The sequence below is a fragment of the Sinocyclocheilus rhinocerous genome, unplaced genomic scaffold, assembly GCF_001515625.1.
Source record: "Sinocyclocheilus rhinocerous isolate Xijiao unplaced genomic scaffold, SAMN03320098_v1.1 scaffold1735, whole genome shotgun sequence".
NCBI classification, from domain to species: Eukaryota; Metazoa; Chordata; class Actinopteri; order Cypriniformes; family Cyprinidae; genus Sinocyclocheilus; species Sinocyclocheilus rhinocerous.
Genome location: NW_015642868.1, coordinates 153,840 through 178,641, shown reverse-complemented (window position 1 = coordinate 178,641; position 24,802 = coordinate 153,840). Strand labels below are relative to the sequence as shown.

The 24,802-nt window shown below is 37.4% G+C and overlaps 1 protein-coding gene across 1 annotated transcript in view; it reads right to left on the bottom strand.

Annotated features, from left to right (window-relative positions):
* Positions 1–24,802, bottom strand: part of LOC107756877 (CUB and sushi domain-containing protein 3-like) — a 287,188-nt gene that overhangs the window by 220,742 nt on the left and 41,644 nt on the right. The window contains exon 2 of the mRNA XM_016574196.1: positions 10,404–10,598. Coding sequence (XP_016429682.1) covers positions 10,404–10,598 — 195 coding nt within the window. The remainder of the gene's footprint in view (positions 1–10,403; positions 10,599–24,802) is intronic.

Below are 24,802 nucleotides of genomic sequence, written 5' to 3'. Positions count from 1 at the left end.
ATATATGTGTGTGTGTGTGTGTGTGTGTGTGTGTGTGTGTGTGTATGTATATACATATATATATATAATGTATATATTCTAAATTAAAATGAAAAAATATATATAAAATAAAAATACATATTTTATATTTAATGCAAAATGTAATGTGGTGGTACATAAATGTTATTAAACTACACATAAAATAAACACTTCAATATTGCTCTGCTCTGGTCTTGAGCAACATTTAATATTCTACATATTCAAATAAAAAAATAACAACAAAATATAACAAAAAAAAATGTCTTAAATCAAAACATAAAAAATATTTGCCTCTGAAATGACAGCTGATGTCAACAGGCTCGCTTATGAATTCATGATGAATAAAATCAAGACCCTCCCAACAGTTTTTTTTTTTTATGAAATATCTTGTTTCAGTCTATAAACTGTCACTTTATGGAGAAAAATGTGGGTTGTGAACACTGCTTCATGTTAACTCTCAACAAAAGCATGTCTTGAAAGACAGTCAGTGTTTAAAATCCTGTTGGATGAATTTAAATAAACCTTGCCATTTTCTTCCAAACTCTCAATTACGCAAACCTCACAGAAGCCGAAACCAGCGTCAGGTAATCATAATGATTATTAGAAGGCTGCAGAGATTATGTACACAGGCCTACATGCAAGAACAATGTGTTATGATTGCATCCCAGGTGTGGAGCCGCATGTGTTCACGCTACAGCTGAATCACACACCTGTGACACACTTATAGAGCACATAAAGAAATCAATAATCGCAATATATGAGATTCCTTGCCAGAGGGTAGTTAATCTTCCCCTAGAAAGGCACATTGTCACTGGGGAAGACTAAATAACTGGTGGAAATTGTTCGAGTGGGAAAGGGGGACTTTGTTAGGAAGCGTGAATCGAGGTGGTGTTGCTCATAATTACGTTTTATTTGTAAATGTTGACTGTGCAATTAAATTTATTCACATTTTGTGTACTGTTAAAAGCTTGCTAGAAAATACTAGTCATTTAGTCAGTTAATGAAGCGGCAGGCTTGTGCAACCAAACTGCATTTCCCATCATTCTCTGTGGCTACACAAGAATGAGAACTACAGATTTATCTAATGACCCTGATTTTGTTGCATTAGCACTGCAAAGTTTCCTGTTGAAGTAAAAAAGAGCGAGAAACAACTCCGAAATTGCTCCGTATATTCAATTTATGGCCTTTAGCCAAGACTACATTTAAAATATTTCCATATTTCTCAAAACATCGTCCTCCGTTGCTTTAATAGTAGGGATGCACTCATGTCACTTATCAACAACAAAATAAACTCAATCTGATTTTTGTTTTCTCCTAAAAGCTACTCAAGCTGCTAAACAGTGAAATTACTGAACAATAATAATGCACAATACACAAAACTCAAAAAGCTGATCTTTTTTAACAATACTTCTAAAAGGGAAGATGCAAGAGACAAGATTATGAATGCAACATCAAATGAGTTATGGCGTACTTACACTAATCGTGTCTCTCTGAGCACAGTGGTTTTTATTTTACTGTAATTTCAAACATTTTCAATCACTGGCTCTTTGTCATCATGCCCATTTAAGAGACAAAAGTACATTGATTGAAAACCTAATGTCCAAAAAAAACCAAAAAAATTTCCAGCACAAATAGTGTTCATGCTACTCTTAAACTTAAAATGAAGCACAGCATTCAGGCAGGAAACAAAACGACGTGTTTAGAGGCTCTTGTGCAAATATGGATTCAAGCAGATCACAATAATTAAACTTTATTGTGCTGTGGGTATTTTACAGCATGGTTGTGCAAAATCAGTCCATTTTTATTCAATGATTCCTAAAAAAGAAGCCATTCTCAGTTCAATTCAGTTATATAACATATATATATATATATATATATATACACACATACATTCATACTAGTAATGTCCATATATATTTGGACACTGACACAATTTTCATAATTTCGGCTCACTATGCCACCGGAACAGAATTGAAAATAAAACAATCAAGATGAAATTGAAGTGCAGACTTTAAGCTTTAATTCAAGGGATGGAAAAAATTACAACTGGAAAATGATTGGAATTACAACCATTTATACACTTTTTTTTTTCCTCTTTTGTGATGCTTTGCCAGGTCTTTACTGCAGCTGACTTCAGTTGTTGTTTATTTGTGGGTCTTTCTGCCTTTCCTTTTGTCTTTAGCAAGTGAAATGCATGCTCAATCGGGCTGAGATCAGGAGACTGACTTGGCCATTGCAGAATATTCCACTTCAAAAACTCCTGGGTTGCTTTTGCTGTACGTTTTGGGTCATCGTCCATTTGTACTATGAAGCACCGCCCAATCAACTTTGCTCTTTGGGCTGAATCTGGGCAGACAGTATATCCCTATACACTTCAGAATTCTTCCAGCTGCTTCTGTCTTCTGTCACATCATCAATAAACACCAGTAACCCAGTGCCACTGGAAGCTATGCATGCTCATGCTGGACGTCCAGGCCTTTTTATGTTGCTGAGCTCACCAGTGCGTTCTTTTTTTCTCTCTGAATGTACCAAACTGTTGATTTGCCCACTCCTAATGTGCCTACTCTCTCTGATGTATTTGTTTTGTTTTTGAAGCCTAACAATGGTCTGTTTCACTTGTATGGAGAGCTCCTTTGACCACATGATGTGGGTTCACAGCAACAGCTTTTTGCTGTATTTTGGATTAAATAAATGCAGTCTTGGTGAGCAGAAGAAACCACTTCAAAAACATTTTAAAAAATCTTATTATACAGGTGCATCTCAATAAATTAGAATGTTTGGTGGGTTTTTGTTAAATGTGAGCCAAAATCATCACAATTAAAAGAACCAAAGACTTAAACTACTTCAGTCTGTGTGCATTGAATTTATTTAATACACGAGTTTCACAATTTGAGTTGAATTACTGAAATAACTGAACTTTTCCACGACATTCTAATTTATTGAGATGCACCTGTATATATAGGTTATATTTGGGGTTTTATAACATTATGTAATATATATATATGAAATTGTATTAATATTTAATGAAATGTTAAGGGGAGGCCAGTCTTAAAAGCAAAACTCTAAACAAGCACCACTGCTAGATCCATAAAAGCTGTTTTATCATTAACTTTGGTGCAGGCGTTGGGACTGGCAGCCTGTGGGTCCTGAATTCAGGAGCCTTTGAAATTATAATGTGCTTTCCACTATATATTACATTTTTATGCTGGATTTCAACATTCATGGTTGGGATATTGCTCAGAGACAAACAGCTACTCTGTGAAAATGGGTTTGATGTACTCAGTTTTGGAACTGGCTGCTAAATGAGCAAGGAGGTAAGCAGAGATAAGATAAGCTCACTTTGCCATGCAAGACACTAAACTGTCACAGCGAGGCGAACATCTCATGTTCTGCAGGGGTTTAAGCTGTCAGAAAGAGCACGCCGTTCAGAGCTCCTCCTGCAGAAATTCCCCTCAGAGCTGATATGGACAGGTGACACAGTTACTGGAAACATGTGTCCGACAACCAGTCAAACGACAAAAACTGCTAGCATGGCAGGAATTTCAACGCCTTTGAGAGTGTGTCCCCTCGATCTATGTCGTTCCATCTGGATTCGGAGATATCTGCCATTCAAGTGTGCCGAAGAGGGCTGCTGGGGTCTTGGATGAGCGCCTACATCATGAGAATGGGCAGTTTCTCTGAGGAAACGGGATCAAAAGACCATCTGCCCGTTCTGAGGGTCCTGCTTCTCTCTCAGAGTGACCGAAGAACCCGGAGGAAAATTGACAAGCGTTGCTACAACAGACTTAGTTTTACATCCACCTTAATTTGTAATATGGAAGTAAGCTACTGTATGTCCTGTAGGTAAATAACTAGAATAAAAATAAAGTGCAGTAAACGGTAAAATTATTCACAATGTTTCCAGAACGTTCACGGTTCAAGCTTCTCAAAGTTACGAACATACGTTCTTCTATTAACGCTAATAGAATGTTCATTCAAAGTTGTCTGGTCTTTGATAACGTTTTCAAAATGTTAGCACAAAAATGTTATTCATACATCGCACATGGGACACGTTTCTGGAACATTTTAGGTGGATGTTAGTCTAACGTTTATTAAACGTTACTACTACTTGTTTCAGATGATTCAGAGAACATTTAAAAGTAACATTCTCACATTATTTACAAAAGGATAACATTGAACATTCCCATTAATGTTCTCTTTAATGTTTACATAACCAAGATTTTTTTTTTTTTGTATTAAACTGGATGTTTTGAATTTTCAGACTTCTGAGTTTTGAATTTATGACTTAAAGGCACAATATGTAATTTTTTGCTGCTAGAGGGCGCATATTCAAATCAAAGAAACAAAGGCATAGTTTGATGACATGACTAGGTTTGGAATCATGAGAGTTGTCGTCTTCCTCCCCACAGCCGATGCAATCCGACTGGACATGGGCAGAAATCATATTCATGGATGAGCTAATGTATTAAAGGGGTCATATGATGTTGCTAAAAAGAACATTATTTTGTGTATTTGGAGTAATGAAATGTGTTTATGCGGTTTAAGGTTCAAAAAACATTATTTTCCACATACTGTACATTATTGTTGCTCCTCTATGCCCCGCCTTTCTGAAACGATTTTTACAAAGCTCATCGGTCTGAAAAGCAAGGTGTGCTGTGATTGGCCAGCTATCCAGTGCGTTATGATTGGCCGAATACCTCAAGCGTGTGACGGAAATGTTATGCCCCTACCATACTGTGATGATGCCCTGTCAGGCCGGGGCGATGATTCGAAAACATGAAAACCCATTATAAACGAAGACTTTAGTCTTTGCAACTTTACAGATCTTCTTTATGCACCAAGAGCTTGTAACACTCCTAAGAGAAAGGAAAAATTGAAATCGCATCATATGACCCCTTTAAAGATGTATTAATGTCGTAGTATGAAGCAGGGTGAGGCGGAAAGCCATTGAAGCGAAACGACGTCAGCAAAATATATAAAACTGTTCTAGTGGTTTTTGGATATTTTAATAAAAAAATCGTACATATTGTGCCTTTAATGGGAATGTAAGCGAAATGTTCTTAGAAAATATGAGCTGCTATAAGCAAGTAACTAAATGAATAAAGTACAGTAAAACCATTCCAAGCTAAGAGGAAAAATCAGAACTTTGAATAACACATGGCAAGGTTCTTTCAATGTTATGAACAAACGTTCTTCCAGTAACGCTAATAGAATGTTCGTTCAATGTTATCTGTATCAAAACATTAGCACAAAGGCATTTATACATCGTTCATGGTTCAAGTTTTTTTTAAACATCACTACTTACTACCTTCTAACAAAATGGTCTAAGAACATTTTAATAATGTTCCCATTAAGTTAAGAAAACAATATTTCTGACGTATAATGTCTGAACATTCAAAATTTTGGGGTTATGTGAACATTAAGGGAGCATTTCATTTTAGAATTTTCCAAACATTATGAGAATATTACTTTTGAATGTTCTCTGAACATTCTGAAACTGGTAACATTTAAAAAAAAACGTTAGATAAACATCCAACTAAAATGTTTCAAAAATAAAACGCGTCAACAATGAATAAATAACATTTTGTGCTAATTTTGTACTAATATTTTGAGAACATGAGTAAAGGTACTAGAAGAACTGTCACGTATCCGGTCCATGAACTTCCGTCTGCTAGCCATCAGAGGTCACCCTTCCCATTTCATTTACTCTCGCACTACACACTGTTGCATATCACCCCGGACTACATATCCCATCATCCACTGCACTGATGACACACACACAGTTGATTGCACACAGCACTGATTGCACACAGCTGTTATCACTCACACATCCCCTATTTAACTCTCACTCTGATCCCATTCCACTGCCGAGTATTGTTTAGCGATTATCACTCCCCTAGCGATAGCTACATTACAGAGCCCATTTAGTTTGTCTTAACCTCACCTTAGTCTTGCCTTGTCTGTGTTCTCGTTTCTTGATCTTCGCCTGTGTCTCTCGGATTCCTCCTCTCGTCTTGCCCTATTTTGATTCTGTTTGCCCCTGCCTGGACCTTGCCTTGTACCTGGACTTATCCCTCTAGTCTCGCCCCTTTGATTCTGTTTGCCAATCGTTCACCTCCGCTAGCCTTAGGTTTCTTCTTGTGTCTTGCCCGCCATATACCTGTCTGCCATTATCTGACCCATGCCTGTTTTATGACCACGTCTCTGTCTTCTCCTAATAAATAGCTTGCAATTGGATCCGCACGTCTCACGTCTCGTCAGCCCCGTAACAAGAACGTTTGTTTATAACTTTGACAGAACCTTGCCAGAATGTTAACCAAAGTTCTGAGAATGTTTCTTTGTTAGCTACATACTTGTTTCAGATGTTTCAAAAGTAATGTCCCCATAGTATTTAAAAAATGATAACATTGACTAACGTTTTCTCTAACGCTCATATAACCAAGAAAAAACTAAGTGGTAAACATTCAGATATAACTTAATAACGTTGGCAAAACGTTCTTAAAGCATAATGTTAGCTGTTTTTGAACTACAAACCAATGTGTTATGATAAATACCAGTTTGTAAAATCAAGCAGCATGTTGAGACTGTTTTTGTACAGGTAAAACAGCTGGAAGCAAATGGCACCGGAAGCTTCGTACACTCAAGTTCCCAAGACCCGTGGCCACTCTTACATTAAAAACAAGGTTGATATGTTCTCTATTAAAATTCTCTCATGATGTGAAATGCATTAGAGCGAAAACCAAGCATTATCTGAAATGCACACGGCCAACAGGTCTAATATTCTTGCAACATTGTGGCCTACCAAGAGCTGAATTTATCATAAGTCTTCCTCCCAGCTGGCATAAACAAAGCATCCATGCATGGCGTAAGACCTGGCTCTCATTCAAGCGCCATTTCTCCCGTTTCTTTGCATTTACCGGCAATATAGTTAGCTTTAACGACATCCAGAGGGGACGGTGAGAAGGGGCAAGCCTCCAGGCTCAGATATCCTCATCAAAGAAGATCAGTTTCCCTTGCCCGAAGATGAAAAAGCATGTACTAAAAAGCCTGGGGTCAGAAATTGTGTAATAGAGATTCATCCCTGGTTTGACTGATTTGGCTGTAGCAACAAGGCCACGCGTTCTTCGTTTCGCTGAATGAGACTCAAAGACAGAGCTGGCAGTAGTTATTCTCTCTTGTGAATCATCCGGAATCACTTTTGGATGAATCACATAAACGTCTGACCAATTTTCATGTGTTGCATTTGATAAAACATTAATTAAACGTCTGAAAAGGCATCCATTTAGTCTCTCTGATGAAGCTAGCATGCTAATCATGCTAGGAGTATGACAGGGATCTACTATTCAGCTGAAAATAGGAGCTTAAACCCGCCTAAAATGGTTAGTCGGACATCCAGCTTGTTTTGAGGATTTTAGAGGGTTTTTGGGGCTGGTCAGCTTAACTCCAGTTTGGCCAGGTGAACCAACTAAAACCAGTAAAACACCCTTTTTTCATTATTGATCATCACAAATATTCCCATAATGGGCAATAAATCGGGACTGTAAAAAAGCCTGAAACACAATGTCCCATCTTAACCATATACTGCACTACATCTACAGTACATATTGTGCTGTAATAATATTTTACATATTTTATATTATAATGTACTATATAAACAACTCAGCTCAATATAAAATAGAACACAATACACAAACACTTTTTTAATATTAGTATTTTTATATGTACATATATGTGTGTGTGTTCATTTACCAACCAATTTTCAGGTTCCAGTCTATTTTTTTTTTTTAACCAAACTTTGTACAAAGATGATTGTCAGCTATGTAATACAAATTTTACAGAATGATTTGATATACTATTTTACTTTTATATAATATGCATAAAAACATGGCCATAAATGGATATTCTTGTTCTATACATTGTGTCTATTGCAACTAATTTGCATATTAAAGTGTTCTTGGAGCAACATGTAATGAAAAAATAAATGTAACAATGAGAGTAACAACGCGGCAACATTTTCATAAGAATATCGTATATTTCACAGGAATATTGGTATACTGTGTCTCCCAAAAATGTCTGTATGTCATGGTCAAACCTCCAAACATCTGGTATGCCCTGAAAAGCCCTGAATGTGCTCTTTACAGTACACACACACGGTTTTGGAAATCAGTTTACCTGCTTTAAAAAAGAATCGTACACCATTCAAATGATTCATTGTTTAATTGGATGCTATTTTTTGAGTATATGTTAATTTCTTGAGTTCAATTTCAAAGTTGATATTTTTTTAAAAGCAGTTAAAGATTTCCAAAAATGAATAAGACACAGGAGTCATTGGTCTAAACACTTGACTAAATTAGTCACTTGTTCACTGAATCAGCTCACATGACCCACTCACTAACCAATCTAACTATCTTTCATCTCCAACTGCAAATGAACCTGAAATTGTTAATGCCTTCTAACCATTACTTTGAATTGCCATCAATGTAGAAAGATGTTTTTTTTGCCCACAGATGGTTTGGTTACAGTATCTTCTGCACCAGCAGGTGTTAACTGACAACCGGCGCAGAACTCAACCAGGAAGGAAATATACTGTTATCGGTGTTAGCAACTTCTGAGTTTACTCAAATCAAAGAGTTGAAATAGTTTGACGCTGCAGACTTCAAACCCAATTAAACAGAATTTCATAACCTAAATGGTGAGTCAGAAATACTGTTTCTGTCTTCATTCTGCCACCTAGAAGCTACTGAAGCAAAACTAATAAGAAGATGAGAGGCTTATAATACATCAAACATGTTTGCTGGTTTAAACGCTGTTCTTAATTAGGTCTTTTCTACCTTTCATCGATATGTTTTGAGCCCTGCTCATCTTTCATTAAGCACAAATGATACAGCAGTACTCATTTTTCACATATCCTGGGGATGTAGCATATTTTAACTTTATTCAGTTCAATCATGCGTCATATTCCAAAATGTAAAATGCTACCCACAATACCTGAGTGCACTTCAAAGTTTCTCACGCTGATAATTAAAGCAACACCTAAATTATTAACTGTATTTTGTATTTCACACACAGGCATTTCCCCACTGGGGCGACTCACGTTTGACTGTGCCATGCAAAAGAAGACTAATGCAAAAGAACTGCAGGATTTTACAGCAGGCGCTGCAGAACACTTCATAAATCACCATATCTAAAGCAATCCCAGAAAGACAAATGAGAAGCAGAGAGAATTTGAAGCACAATACAAGTTAAAAACAGCATTCATTTGAAATTCAACAAAAACTGAATAATATAAAAGCCGCATATATCAAAGCCAAAGCCAGAGTACTCCTGGCTTACAGCAAAGTAAACCAGATTCCTTTTTGAGCCAACATGCTGCTTACAAAAGAATCTGTGGCCCCGAAAAGCATTAACTTAACACTTAAGCCACACTTTAAAATATCTGAATGTCAATGAATTAGATAACAACATACCACAGCAAGTGCCATTTTAAAGAATGAGAGTGCAAGAAAAACACTTCAAAAGACTTTTGTTAGGTTTTAAATGATAAAACTGAATGCAGTTTAGTGTTACCACATAGGCATGCAGTTCAAAATTAGTATTTGGATACTCTGTAGCTGTCAAATGGTAGTGTTACATGTTCCTTTATTAAAACACCTGTGTGAACTTCTGACCTCATATCCATCAAAACACAAACTAGTTATAGGGCTGGAATAAATATCCAATATATTTGTGATTTTGGTATCAGTCTAAAAAAAGAGATGTGATTTAAAAACCTGGAATGTTTGATTAAATTCTATGATAATCCAATGATTACAATGACTTAATGATGATTCACGTTAAAAAGGAAAATTATATGCTTAACTATTGCTGTCTACAATTAGGTATCGTTATATTCATGAACCTAAAATTAAATTAAAGGATTTAATCAAAACTAGCCTATTCTTTGTGTTCAGTTAGCACAGGTTTTGTATTTCTTTTTGGAACTGATTGATCGTAGGCCTCGTTTTAGAGCATATACAGAATTATTGAGAGATATATTGCATATCATGAAAGGACTGAAAAATATCAATATTGTTTTAGTTGTATCGCTTAGGCCTTGTTGGATAAATGTCATTCCTAAAAAAAAAAAAAAGTGAAATTAGTTCTGAGAAAAGCTTGTGCATCATTTGTTTCCAGAAACCAATTGCTTTGATATTTTATCATCTAATGCGATGACATTCAGACATTTTAAGCGTGTCCAAATGCATTAATGCGTTTGTGATGCTCTACAAAAGCAGAGAAGGCCTCCATTTAATAAAAACAGCTCATCCTCAAAAAACCAAGAATCCAGAAAATGAAAATGAGTTTCTTAGTGCAGTTTCCCCAAGCGTCTATCCGTCACTTCTTACCTCTGCAGATGGGAATAGGAAAATCCCACACCGCTACATTAGACGTGCTGGTGACACAGGTCAGCTGTGCGTGGCCATCCAGGGTATATCCAGCCACACAGTGATACCGGATTCTGTCTCCAACATTGAAGCTTGTTCCATTCAGGATTCCTTTGGCAGGAACTCCTGGATTCCCACAAGAACTGCTCTGTAGCTCTGAGGAGAGACAAATAGAAGATGCCAAAATCAGACGTAGTAAAGGACCAGTTGATGAGCGCAGTTTTATTCTTAACGCATTGCTGATTTCTGCTAGTTATAACCAGCCAATTAGAGAGTTGCAAAGCCTGTATTCATCAAAAAATGATGAAAACAATGAATAAAAAATGAATTTGTGCAAGGAACAAAAAGGCCACATCCTACTGCAATAAAAAAAGATACTTATCGAAGAAGATGTGTCAAGAATGCAGTCAAATGTCCTTATTTATTTCTCAGACATCTGACGTTGGGCTAATATTCCTGCTTTGACACATTTCTAATCCTCGGGGACACATGTCTGGATATGATATGTTAAGCTCGCTTATCTTTGATTTAAACCAGCACACATCCGCTCTGAGCACCTGCCACCATCATGAAATTCCATTTCAATCCTCAGACGCACTGCGCTGCCCGTTTCAGACTGATAATTCTGACAATCAGCTGATCAAAATTAATCACTTATGATTAAAATTAACTAGTCACTATAAATACTGTCTGGCACAACAGTATATGCTGTATTCCTAAGTGAATATTTCAAAAAATGCAAAATCATGTTTTTATTTATTTGCAGTTTATTAAGTAGAATACTGCCTGCTATGTAAAATATTCTGCATACTAAAATAAATAAATAACAGTATGTGGAAATGATTTTATTTGAAGTTTGATAACTATTATATTTTGGGGGTGGTGAGATTTTTAATGTTTTTAAAAGTCATTATTGCTCACCAAGGCTGCATATATATATGCATATATACAGTGCAGTTAAACTAAATCCATTACGGCTGTCGCGAATAAATTGAAAATGAAAATGAAAAGTGTTGACCGCAGCATTAAATTTAGATCTGCTCAATGTTGCGCCATGATTTTTTAACGCGTTTTTACAGTGTTGCGCATTATAACCAATCACACACGAGTCTGTTGAGCTTATGAATGCAATGACCAATCAGAGTCGTTCAGATGAGTTTTTTGTTCACTGCACGCGCTCGCTGACTGAATTCAGCTCTCACGCGAATTCTCTCATCATAAACAACAAAGTGCGGATGTACGTATGATGTAAGAGATTAATTCATAAAACGTGTATAGACAGCTTTACTGTGACACGTGTATAGACAGCTTTGCTGTGACACATGTACGAAAACAAATTCCTCGTATGTGTAAACATACCTGGCAATAAAGCTCATTCTGATTCTGATTCTGATTCTGATTACTGATTATAAGGGGAGTTTTTTGAGAGTGCTTAAACTCGCGCTATGTTCTTTGACAATGTACGGTAAATGTTATTTGCTTGCTTTCTCTGTATAATTTATTCGCTGTTTAAATAACTGTGGAAGGTACAGGTAATAAAAAAAAATAATAAATTACCTCATCCGTGAACATCCTCCTTAATAGCTCATCAAGCTTCGCCTTTGTTATTGTTTTGAAAATGCGACCCCTAGTGGCGAAAACTTACATATTGTGCCTTTAATAGAATATAACAGTAGTACAAAGCATACAATAGATCAGACAGTATTTGTCATTTTTTGTGCTACAAACGCTGATACATCCACACAAACGCCTTTTCAAAATCATTGTGACATGACATGAACCCTAACATGCTGTATTTTGATTCCTGTCACCACAGAAATAAAAGTTTGGTGACAGAAGCACTGGATTTTAGGAAATGGCACCATAAATTTAAGAATTTATCATGTCATCTAGAGAGAAAATGCATATAATAGCATCTGCACAGCATGTGAAGAACACAACAAATGTCTTTTAAAGGTCCTTACAGTTTTACATTAGAAAGTATAATGCACTTTAATGCATTTCACTAATGTGCTTCTGCTTTAGAATTATGCAAGTATAAAAAGTGACCCTTTAAAACCAGCAGACGTGCAAAATTACAACTTGAGCAGATGATTTATAGACAGCGTTTAGCAGCTAGAATGATATGGCAGTGCATTTGCTCCCTGGTACACAGTCAGTGAACCATTAATTTCATCTCAGTTTGTGCTCTAAAGTCTTAGACTTAAAGCGTCTTAAAACCCCGTCACGTCACACCAGAGAGACCATTATCTCCATGTCACTCAATGAGACAGATCCTACTTTTCTTAATCTACCTTTAGCAACAGAGCGTGCACTTTGGCACCAACGCTTTGCGCAAACACGCTTTCCATTCGGTTTGCGATCGGGAGCTCCCTTGCTTAAACAAAAGCAGCTGAAGTTGATGAAATGCCGCTCGCGACTATCATCGCTCACTCTCTATGTTTTCCTGTGTGACTCTCTGCATATGAACACGGCACATCTGTCAGCTCATCTCCACTCGCGTATAGTCCCACTGAGCTTTACGCCAATGATCTGGGGTAATGGAGGCATTTCCTGTTCATTACGACAGGTTGGACTCCGTGGCTTTCTATATTATGGCAGTCAAATAAATGGCCCGGAGTGGAAATGAATCAGGCTTACTACAGAAAGTGTGTTGAAGTATTACCTTTGAGAGAGGATTATTTATTTTTCTTCCCCTGTTCCAAAGAAGCAATTACAAACCTGGTCCCTCAGCAGACTGAAAAAAAAACTCAAATGCAAACAGAGACATGACAAATGCGTCTGTTTGATTGAGCTACAGGCGCTCGGACTGATGGGCAGGATACTGGTGGAGTGCGACATTTGGAGTTGGAAATTACTTTTTAGAAAGAGGCCATTCCTTGTAATTGCTACTCGGGAGTTGTGATTTGTGGAAATACAAGCCTATTGATGTGAAACACAGCAGCAGTTCTGAACTAGTTCTGTTTTACGGGGTAGATTTTACTCTGGACACCAAAGACTCAGCACTAGTTTTTTTGTTGTACAAATTTAAACTATCTATCTATCTATCCATCCATCCATCCATCACTCAATCTATGAGTCTGTCATCCATCCATGCATAATCAATTGCACAGGCCCAACACTCTACAGCTCCGTCCATCCACCTATCCATCCATCTATCCATACTTTCATATATCAATCCATCCATCCATGCTAAACTGCATAGGCCCAACAATACACTGCTCACTCCAACCATCCAGTCTATTATCTATCCATCAATCAATCTATCAGTCTATTATCCATCCATCCATCCATCAATCTATCAGTCTAACACCCATCCATCCATCATGAATTGCACAGGCCCAACAATATACTACTCCATCAATCTATCATCCATCCATTCATCCAATCTATCATCCATCCATCCTGAATGGCATAAGCACAACAATAAACGGCTTTATCCATCCATCTTCCAATCTATAATCAATCCATCCACCCACAAATTTTTCCACCAATCTATCATTCATCCATACATCCATCTATGATTCATCCATTCATCCATCAATCTAACATTCATCCTTTCATTCTATCAATCATGCATCCATCTTAAACTGCAGACCCAACAATATACTGCTCCATCCATCCATCCATCTATTCATCCACCCATTCATCATAAATAGCATAAGCAACAATACACTGCTCCATCCATCTACCAATGTATAATCCATCCATGATATTGATCCATCCACAAATCATTCATCCATTCATCAATAAATCCATCCACCAATCTATCATTCATCAATTAATTCATCAAAAATTGCATAGACCCAACAATACACTGCTCCATCCATCTACTAGTCTATCATCCATCCATCCATCCATCCATCATTAATTGCATAGCCCCAACAATATACGCATTAACATCAAAAATATAACTATCAACATGAGTGGCTTTCGATGGCTGCATGCTCTATATTCATATTTATTCTAGTCTGGGTCATATTTTCTTTCACTTTGCGTAGGATGAGAGGATATCCAGCAACCTGTTCATGCTGGCATCAGTCTAATTTGGCTGGCTTCTCCCTAGTGACTAATGAATTTGCGGCAAAATACTGTATTATTGGACACATAACAAATGATATGGGAAATGTTTTCCCATAATAAGCCTATTTTGCTGTCGATGACCCTTCAGAAAGACCTGCAATGCAACAGCTAAAAACCACAGAAGTACAGTATAACATCCACATGTCAGATGATAGTCCTTCCCTACATTTTAGATCACTGAATATCCTGTTTCACTCAGAAATGTCACATCAGGAAAGTAAAATGGATTGTAAACCCTGTTTCATCTTGATGAAATATTACACACGGGTATGTGGCGGTCACTGCACACCATTGAAGTGTCACTCCACAGATAACTATCTAAGAAACCGCTAAGATTTGGTGTGCTCAATCCTCCTGTGTTTACATTCACATCCACCGCGGTGGCCTTTGCAACAAGCATCTGATTTATGGAGCACAGCAGGAGAGTGTGCTGTTTTACCTGTCATCGCTTAACATGACAGCTTCCACAATAAATACAAACATAAACATGACACATAAGCATGGCATGTGGCCTGTCATAACCACTCACCGCAGGTTATACCTCCAGCACTCGTGACAAACGACACCTCTCTGTCATAATGAATGTTGTTGGGTGATCTGCATTGACATTTACTGTGGAAGCACTAGCCTGTCTGTTGCTGCCAATGTATCCAATAATGTTCCCGATTCAGTACAACTTAAGCTCTATGGACAGAATCTGTGACCTGCTGTCAATTTGGACAGAAAAAATACTGGCTTGTGCCTCAGCTTGAGAAAATAAATGGACCCAATTTATAAGTGGTTTTTAATTTGATACAATGCACTTAGTGTGCACATGCATGCTTTTATATTGTACTTTTAATTACCAAACAAACAAATGCATGTGTACAGTAATGCACTTGCAACTGAAATCTGAGGCAAAATGTTAAAGAAAATCATTACAATACAGACTGTTTTAAAAGTAAAACCGTTTTAATTGTTGTAAAGTCACTTACTAATCTTGTTTGAGTCCATTTACATTCAACTCACAACTCCGGTCATGACTGTGAAGTTGGTAAATTCTCATGCACAGGGAGACTAAAGCAAAGTGGTGTAACCATCTGCAAAGCGCTGATGGAAGGAACAACAAGAAGTTAATTCACCCAGACAAGTAGTCCAACTGCTAAAAGTGCACTTAAGATGACTTCATACTTTCAAATAATACATATTTTTATACATTAAAAAATAAAATCTGCATCTTAAACCCTTTTTGCCATACAGACTTCTAATATAAATGCATTCCAGTGAACACAGATGTTTGTCTTCAAAAATTGAGGGATGCGTCAAAATTATTTTCCTGTGGTAATCGACAGCATATCACAGATGCTGTCAATAGAGCTTAACTTGTATTGAACCAGGGATATTCTTTTCTATCAGAAACAGCTCAGATAGATTCCATTGAACAGAGAGAGACCCTCGCGACTGACCCCAGCTCTCTTATTATGAGAAATGGCCGCTATTTTGATCCCACTTGTGCTTGCTGGAGATGTTCATAATAGCTCCCAAAGTGTCTGTGAAAAGACCACCAGAAACACTATAAGGACACTTTTATCTCAAATAAAAAATAGGACCGCCATTATTTGCAGTATTCCCTCAAACTTGAAGCCTTTACACTTTTATCTGTAACCATAATAACCAATAAATACAATGATAAGGTCTATTAGATACATTTAGCAAAGTTAAAAAACAACAACCTCCTGAAATGATTGTTGATTAATTTGGCTCAAAAATTTATGTAAAGTTGGAGAAAGTGAAGTTAAAGAAAATCCTATGACAGGTCAGATGTTGATATTTGAAAGATTTCAAATTAAATGTGTGAAACAAACAACAAATTTATAGATATAAATATCTAGATGTAAAACTTCAAACTAAAACAAAAAATACTGACTTTTAATGAGTATTCATAAATTCAGCTCAATAATGTGATTTTCAAAACAAGTCAAAGTGAAACAGTTCATCATTTTGTACTGTATTTCTGGAATTGAACTTGCTAGAAAAAGAGGACATTTTAGGAGGAAAAAAGATTAAATTAAAGTTATGTTTAAGAGATAATTCAAAACAAATTTCATGGCTAATGTTGACATATAATTTCAAAGTTCAAAGGAAAAAAAACACAAATTAAATGCATGAGACAAAAATAGACTTTTCGATATAAATATAACAATCAAGATATAAAATCATACCAATCTTTGTTGTTACAGTATATATATATATATATATATGTGTGTGTGTGTGTGTGTGTGTGTGTGTGTGTGTGTGTGTGTATAAAAACAAAATATTCTCTTTTATACCATTTTTCATTTTTTCCCTTTTTTCTTTTCTTTTTTGAGCATCCATAACCAACCCAACACTGCAACACAACACCTCACCAATCACGTGAGCCTTTGGTCTATCTGGCAGACCAATAATAGGCAGAGACATTGGCCTGTTGGAAATCAATTATTATTTCTGCAATTCTGTGCCTCTCATGCTGCAGAATTTACACAGATCGCCTTTACCATCTATTCTCAGATAAAATGATATATATTCATATGTCTGAACTGAGCGCTGAGAGTACAGTAGGCAAACCGCTGAGATAATTACCACAGGCTGATCCCAGGAGATGAGCCATTCATCCCTCTATACATCTAATGACTTTGCTGCCCTTGAAGATGATGGAAGTTTGTCAGAGTGTCTATATTGCGATGCTGAGCATACTTCAGCACAAAGCAATCTTTCCCTGGGAGCGTGTCACGAGTCTCGGTGCATTCAGAATTATTGAGCTGTTTTTGCATACAAGCAATCCACAAACACCACCAAAAACCTTCACAGGATCCACAGGGACGGGGCCACCAGGAACCCAAAGACAGGCAGATTTCACAGGTCACCAGAAAGCGTAATGTATTTCAGAGACATTACGACACAATAGGCCACGAGCAGCAAATTTCAAAGGTTGCAACAAGACAAAGAGTGCTGCCATTTCTGCTGTGCTTTCGTTTTGCTCACATTTCCATAAGCGAGCGCTCTTTAGTCATCCCAGAAAATGTTTCCGAATCAATGTTTTGGCCTGTCCTAGCATTTAGATGGCTAGAGGCTCTGCAGGGAGGACTGTTAATGCACGTTGTGATGACCGAACATTAGCATGTTGATCGTGACATATGGTATTTCCAGAGTCATTGGCATTCAATTGAAGGGCAGACAGAAAGGTTGAGGTTTTGCATCTAACTCTATACTCAGAAGCTGACTCGTACCGGATGGCGATAGACACATTAATCAAAGCACACGCACTGACTGTCAAACATGGTTTCAGTTGTTCCGACGTGACGGAAAACTGACAGGAACCAAAATGAGATTTATTTTCCCTGGTGTGTGTCCATCTCTCTCTCATAAATGTTGAATCACTAGCACATTAAAACCATTGGACACGAACCAATCCCTTGTTATTGCTGCTTGCTTAGACTCATAACCCTTAACCCCTCACTGTTTGCACTACTGACACAAATTATACCTGAAATCATAGGGCTTGTTGACAAGCTTTTCTAAAGGATCAGACATACAATTTCGCCTGGTGGACCCAAAACACCCTAGAAATTACCCAGAACATCCTACAAACTGCATTAAAAAAATCATAAAGACAAAGGTGGGTTCTTTTGACTCATTGACCCAATGACTCATACAACTCCAATAATATCTAAGAGACTTGAGAGCAATCACCCAACATCTACCCCAAATACCCTAGCAACCACCTTGCAACTACCTAGAACACCCTACAAACCATGCCAAAAAAAATTAAAAATATATTTTTACTAATTGACTAATTTACTAATATGACCCATGTTTGGACTCAGAAACCCTCAAGAAAATCAAAGAGACCTGAGAGCAATCACCTAGAATCCATTCAAAATACCCTACCAACTATTTAGAACACCCTACCCTACACTTATTCACTTATTAACCCCCAAGATTATCAAAGAGACTTGGGTACAATCATCAAGCAGCCATCTAAAATACCATACCAACCTCCTAGTAGACCATAATAACCATGCAAAATAAAAAATAAAAATAAATAAATGATTTATGTTAGGACTCATGAATATCAAAGAGACTTCAATCACCCAGCAATCATCCAAAATGCTAAAGCAACCACTTACCAAATACTTAAAACGCCCTATAAATTGTCCAAAACATCAAAGAGACTATGGTGGGCACATTTCCCTCATTGGCCCATGTTGGGACTTATAGACCCCAAAGAATTATATAAATACTCGGGGGCAAGTATCACATGGAAACCATCCAAGATACCCTAGCAAAGACCTAGCAACTACCTACAACACCCTACAAACCATGCCAAAACATCATAGAGACCTTGTGGGCTCTTTGGAATCATTAACCAAACCAGATGGGACCAATAAGCCCCCAAGAATATTGTGGTGGTCAACAGACTTTAAAAGTACGAGACTTAGCAACAATCATCTATCAACTATCCAAAATACCCTAGCAACTGCCTAGAACACATTACAAACCGTGCCAAAAAATCATAGAGACCAGGTGGGCTCTTTGGATTTTGCAATAACCAAACTAATGTTGGGACCAGTAGAACCCCAAGAATATTATGGTGGTCAACAGACTTCACAAGTAAGAGACTCGGCGATAATCATCTAACCACCATCCAAAATACCCTAGCAATATATCTCTTAAAAATGCTCAAAGTAGCCTCAAATTCTTCAATTACATTCATCAATCTATGGAAATGAATGACGATGAGACAAAGTGAATTCAGTGGGAATCCCAGGCCCTCTGGAGTGCAATAACCTGCAGGATTAATATTCCGAAACCCATAAAATTCAGAAGCACATTAAACACGAAGCCCAGGCTGGTCAATGGGACTGAATAATTCAGACTGTAAAGATGGAGCAGATGGGGCATCATGCTGTGGTCAGGTCAGGAGGATAACAGGTGGAGAGAGTGATGGAAGATGGTGAGTGGTTGAGAAATGACAGTCGCTGAGGGTGTAGATGACCCAGACGCTCGCAAACTCAACCAATCATGGCCAGAGGCTGAAATAAACTCGATGGCGCAGCACAACATCTGCTCACATATTAAACATTCCCTTTTGGGTGAACGGAGTTATTTAGGCTCAAATAAGTGATCCAAAACTAGGCTGACCGTAGACAGACAACATTAGCGTTTTTAAAAGGTACATATAATGGAAAATCAGATGATTTTTTAAAATACAGTCTGATTCACAACAGAATTCAAAACTACACATCCATCAAACTCAGCACAGGATGTTCTGACTCAGGTTTCCTTCACCTTTCAAGCTAATCAGACTTCAAGCAACACAAAATGATTTTAACATCCGTCTGCTGGATAGCCCAACTGACATCCTGAACAAGGAACTAACAATCGTCCAGAACAAACTAGCAATAGTGTAGCAATCATTCAGGACACCCTATAGCATCTGCCTAGCAATGCCCTCGCAAATAACAGCCTTAAAGAACTAGCAATCAATAGGAACACCCTAGCAACCACCAAAATACCTAAGCAATGCCCTAACGAATTAACAGCCTGAACAATGAATTGGCATTCATACAGATCGCCCTAGCAACCACCAAAATACCCTAGCAGCCACCTAACAACGCTCCAGCAAATTAACAGCCTAAACAAAGAACAGTAATCATTCGGAACTCCCTGGCAACCACCAAAAATTCCATAGTGACACCCTAGCACCAACACCCTGAACAAGGAACTAACAATCAATCACCAACAATTGCCTAGCAACCACTTAACAACATCCTAGCAAATTATCCACCTGAACAAAGAATTCACAATCATTTGAAACACACTAGCAGCCACTGTAGCAAATGAATAGCCTGAACAAAACACTAGCATTCATTTGGAACAACCACCCAAAACACGCTAGCAACGCCCTAGCAAATTAACAGCCTGAACAAAGTATCTCCAATCATTTGGAACACCATGGCAAACACCAAAAACTTCCTAGGAACACTCTAGCAACTCAACACCCTGAACAATGAATTAGCAATCACCCAAAACACCTCAAAACCATCAACAATTCCCTACCAACTGCCTAGCAACACCCAGGTGATCACCAACAATTGTCTAGCAACCACCTATCAATGTTCAAGTGAATTAACAGCCTGAACAAAGAACTAGCAATCATTCGGAACACCCTGGCAACCACCAAAAATTCCATAGTGACACCCTAGCACCAACACCCTGAACAAGGAACTAACAATCAATCACCAACAATTGCCTAGCAACCACTTAACAACATCCTAGCAAATTATCCGCCTGAACAAAGAATTCACAATCATTTGACCCTAGCAGCCACCTAGCAACACTGTAGCAAATTAACAGCCTGAACAAAACACTAGCATTCATTTGGAACAACCTGGCAACCACCCAAAACACGCTAACAACGCCATAGCAAATTAACAGCCTGAACAAAGAATCTCCAATCATTTGGAACACCCTGGCAACCACCAAAAATTCCCTAGTGACACCCTAGCACCCGAACAAGGAACCAACAATCAATCACCAACAATTGCCTAGCAACCACCTAGCAACATCCTAGGAAAATTAACTACCTGAATAATGAATTTACAATCATACAGAACACGCTAGTAACCACTTAACAACATCCTAGCAAATTATCCACCTGAACAAAGAATTCACAATCATTTGAAACACACTAGCAGCCACTGTAGCAAATGAATAGCCTGAACAAAACACTAGCATTCATTTGGAACAACCACCCAAAACACGCTAGCAACGCCCTAGCAAATTAACAGCCTGAACAAAGTATCTCCAATCATTTGGAACACCATGGCAAACACCAAAAACTTCCTAGGAACACTCTAGCAACTCAACACCCTGAACAATGAATTAGCAATCACCCAAAACACCTCAAAACCATCAACAATTCCCTACCAACTGCCTAGCAACACCCAGGTGATCACCAACAATTGTCTAGCAACCACCTATCAGCGTTTCAGAAAGGTGGGGCATAGAGGAGAAACAATAATGTACAGTATGTTGGAAATAATGTTTTTTTTTACCTTAAACCGCATAAACACATTTCATTACACCAAATACACAAAATAATGTTCTTTTTAGCAACATCATATGACCCCTTTAAAAACCAACGTGAAAAAGAATTGTGATGCAATCGTGGATCGTGATATAATATTTTTGTCCCATCGCCCATGACTAGTTTGACATCATGCACTCTGATTAATTCAAGACAAGTGCAATAAGTAAAATGTCCATTTTGATTTCATGTTGATTAAATATTAATCTTGAGCATGTCTAAACCAGGTGCACATTGAAGGCCATTTCATATGACTCACATTAGTGCAATTTCACACTGCTCAGTGCAAGTGTCGCATGTATCTTTGACATCCACATGATAGCATCATGAAATGGCGATTTTATGTTGCTTGGTAGCAAGAAAGTGGGAAGTGTACACCATGAATAGTATTTGACGGCATAAAGGGTGAAAACATGTATTTGACCTTCAAATAAGTAAAAATGCAATTGCTTTGATACAACAAAGAAAAGAAAAAAGGCTTCATTGAACATGGGCTCACTAAACTTTACTGTTTCAGGATGATATTGGTGAATTTAAATAGGTTCAAGAACCAAAGCACCATGATGACAGTTTCTAGTTTCTGCTCTTTATTAATATATTTTTATTTAATGTTAATGTTCAACCCTTTTTCAACTTGTTTTACTTCTGCTACCGAGTGAATTTGGATATTCAGTGTGAAAAAGTCAAATGAGACTCAATTTTATGTGAAAAGTGGGCATTATATTTCAAAATCCTGATGAGTACATTGCATAAAATATTATCTAATGACCACAGCATGTAAAAACAATATATTTTTCAATGTGTTTGTTGAAAAGTGCCACTTACAAACACACACGTATATGTATGTGTGTATATGTACACACACAAAGCTGCAGCACACACAAATTTCTGCACCACTAGTGACACCAAAAAGAACCTCAATCTGTTTGCTTGGGCATTGATATAACATTTCCACAACCAATGACTTTGAAGACTGATGAGCATTGAAGATGACTGATTGATTGTTTGAAGACAACAATGTTTGAAGAGTGTTTGAAACAGGTTTGAAAAATAGGTTTGTCATTATTTTTACAATATCCCTGCTCTTATTGCCCACAATTCATTCAATGCATGTTTTGCAATAATTCATCAAAACGCAATAACTTTCTCCACCTCTAAAATGACTTTTCTGCTGATAGGCTACAGGGGTGGGAAAAACAATATTAACCAATAATATCAGACTCCAACGTTTAACAATCCAATCAAATCACAGTGGATAAAATCAGTTATTTCCAGCCAAAAATTTTGTTTCGTTCTGAAATATGTCATCGCTTAGAGAGCCTTTAAATGCGTTGCAAATGTCGTTTCGTGTTCCCTTTAAGATTACTTATTATTTAAGACTCTGAGAAATTTAATTACTGGAAAGTCTGACAACCCTAGAGCTCAAGTTAATGATTTGATGAGCACATCTCTCACCTGGCCTCAAGGCAATTAGCAGAAAATTGTATAGTTAAGTCCGGTGGGATATTAAAGAGGCTGAGTGAAACCATATGCAAACATAATGTGTGGTTAAGCAGAGGTCACTCAAAGTGCCAAGTAACATCAGCCTCAGCCTATGGATGGCCTGAACCGACAGAAGACTGGACCAGACTTTATGGCAAAAGTCTCAAAAAATCCTCAAGATCCCCATTTTAAACCACACAGGCCACTAAGAAAACCAAAAGTGCTACATGCTTGCAATAACATTGTTAATTGTTGTTTGTATTGAAAAATAAACCTTTTGAGCCTGCGGACAGCCAGCGGATCTGAGGGATTAATTACCACGAGTGAAGAACAATCAAACGCTGGAGAAAAAAATGTGAATTATCCCAAAGAGAGTGCCAATAAGAGATTTTCAGTCTTATTGGTTTTTGCTGGCTGACTGTGAGTCAGCATTCACACAAACAGACACACACGTTTACTTCGCTATCTAAGAGGACATACAGTACATTTCTACTATATAACACAGCTTGTGTGTGCGTGTGTATATATATATATCTCCCATCTCACAAATGAGACCCGGACATCTTGATTGTTTAGACAGCAATGAGATTAAATAGGAACTCTGCTTAAGAGATCTTAATATATGCCCAGAAAAAAACAAAATTTGCAAAGAACTCGGTATTTCGTGTTCCCTTTAAGATTACTTATTATTTAAGACTCTGAGAAATTTAATTACTGGAAAGTCTGACAACCCTAGAGCTCAAGTTAATGATTTGATGAGCACATCTCTCACCTGGCCTCAAGGCAATTAGCAGAAAATTGTATAGTGAAGTCCGGTGGGATATTAAGGAGGTTGAGTGAAACCATATGCAAACATAATATGTGGTTAAGCAGAGGTCACTCAAAGTGCCAAGTAACATCAGCCTCAGCCCGTGGACAGCCTGAATCGATAGAAAACTGTACAAGACTTTATGCCAAAAGTCAAAAGCCTCAAACTAATTCTCAAGATCCCCCATTTTAAGCCACACAGGCCACTAAAAAAAACGAAAGTGGTACATGCCTGCAATAACATTGTTAATTGTTGTTTGTATTGAAAAATAAACCTTTTGAGCCTGCGGACAGCCAGCAGATCTGAGGGATTAATTACCACGAGTGAAGAACAATCAAACGCTGGAGAAAAAAATGTGAATTATCCCAAAGAGAGTGCCAATAAGAGATTTTCAGTCTTATTGGTTTTTGCTGGCTGACTGTGAGTCAGCATTCACACAAACAGACACACACGTTTACTTCGCTATCTAAGAGGACATACAGTACATTTCTACTATATAACACAGCTTGTGTGTGCGTGTGTATATATATATATCTCCCATCTCACAAATGAGACCCGGACATCTTGATTGTTTAGACAGCAATGAGATTAAATAGAAACTCTGCTTAAGAGATCTTAATATATGCCCAGAAAATACCAAAATTTGCAAAGAACTCGGTATAAACTCAAACTCTTCCAAGCACAATTACATTCATTTTACAACTTATGGTAAACAATAGTGTCATTTAGAAGAAGCTTCTTAGACAAAACTGATGCTTACTTTTGACTAGGGTAAATGAAGTCCCTCGAGCTAAGAAAGAGCAACAAAACTTTCCTCTGTGTGTATGTATGTATATATATATATATATATATATATACACATACATATATATATGC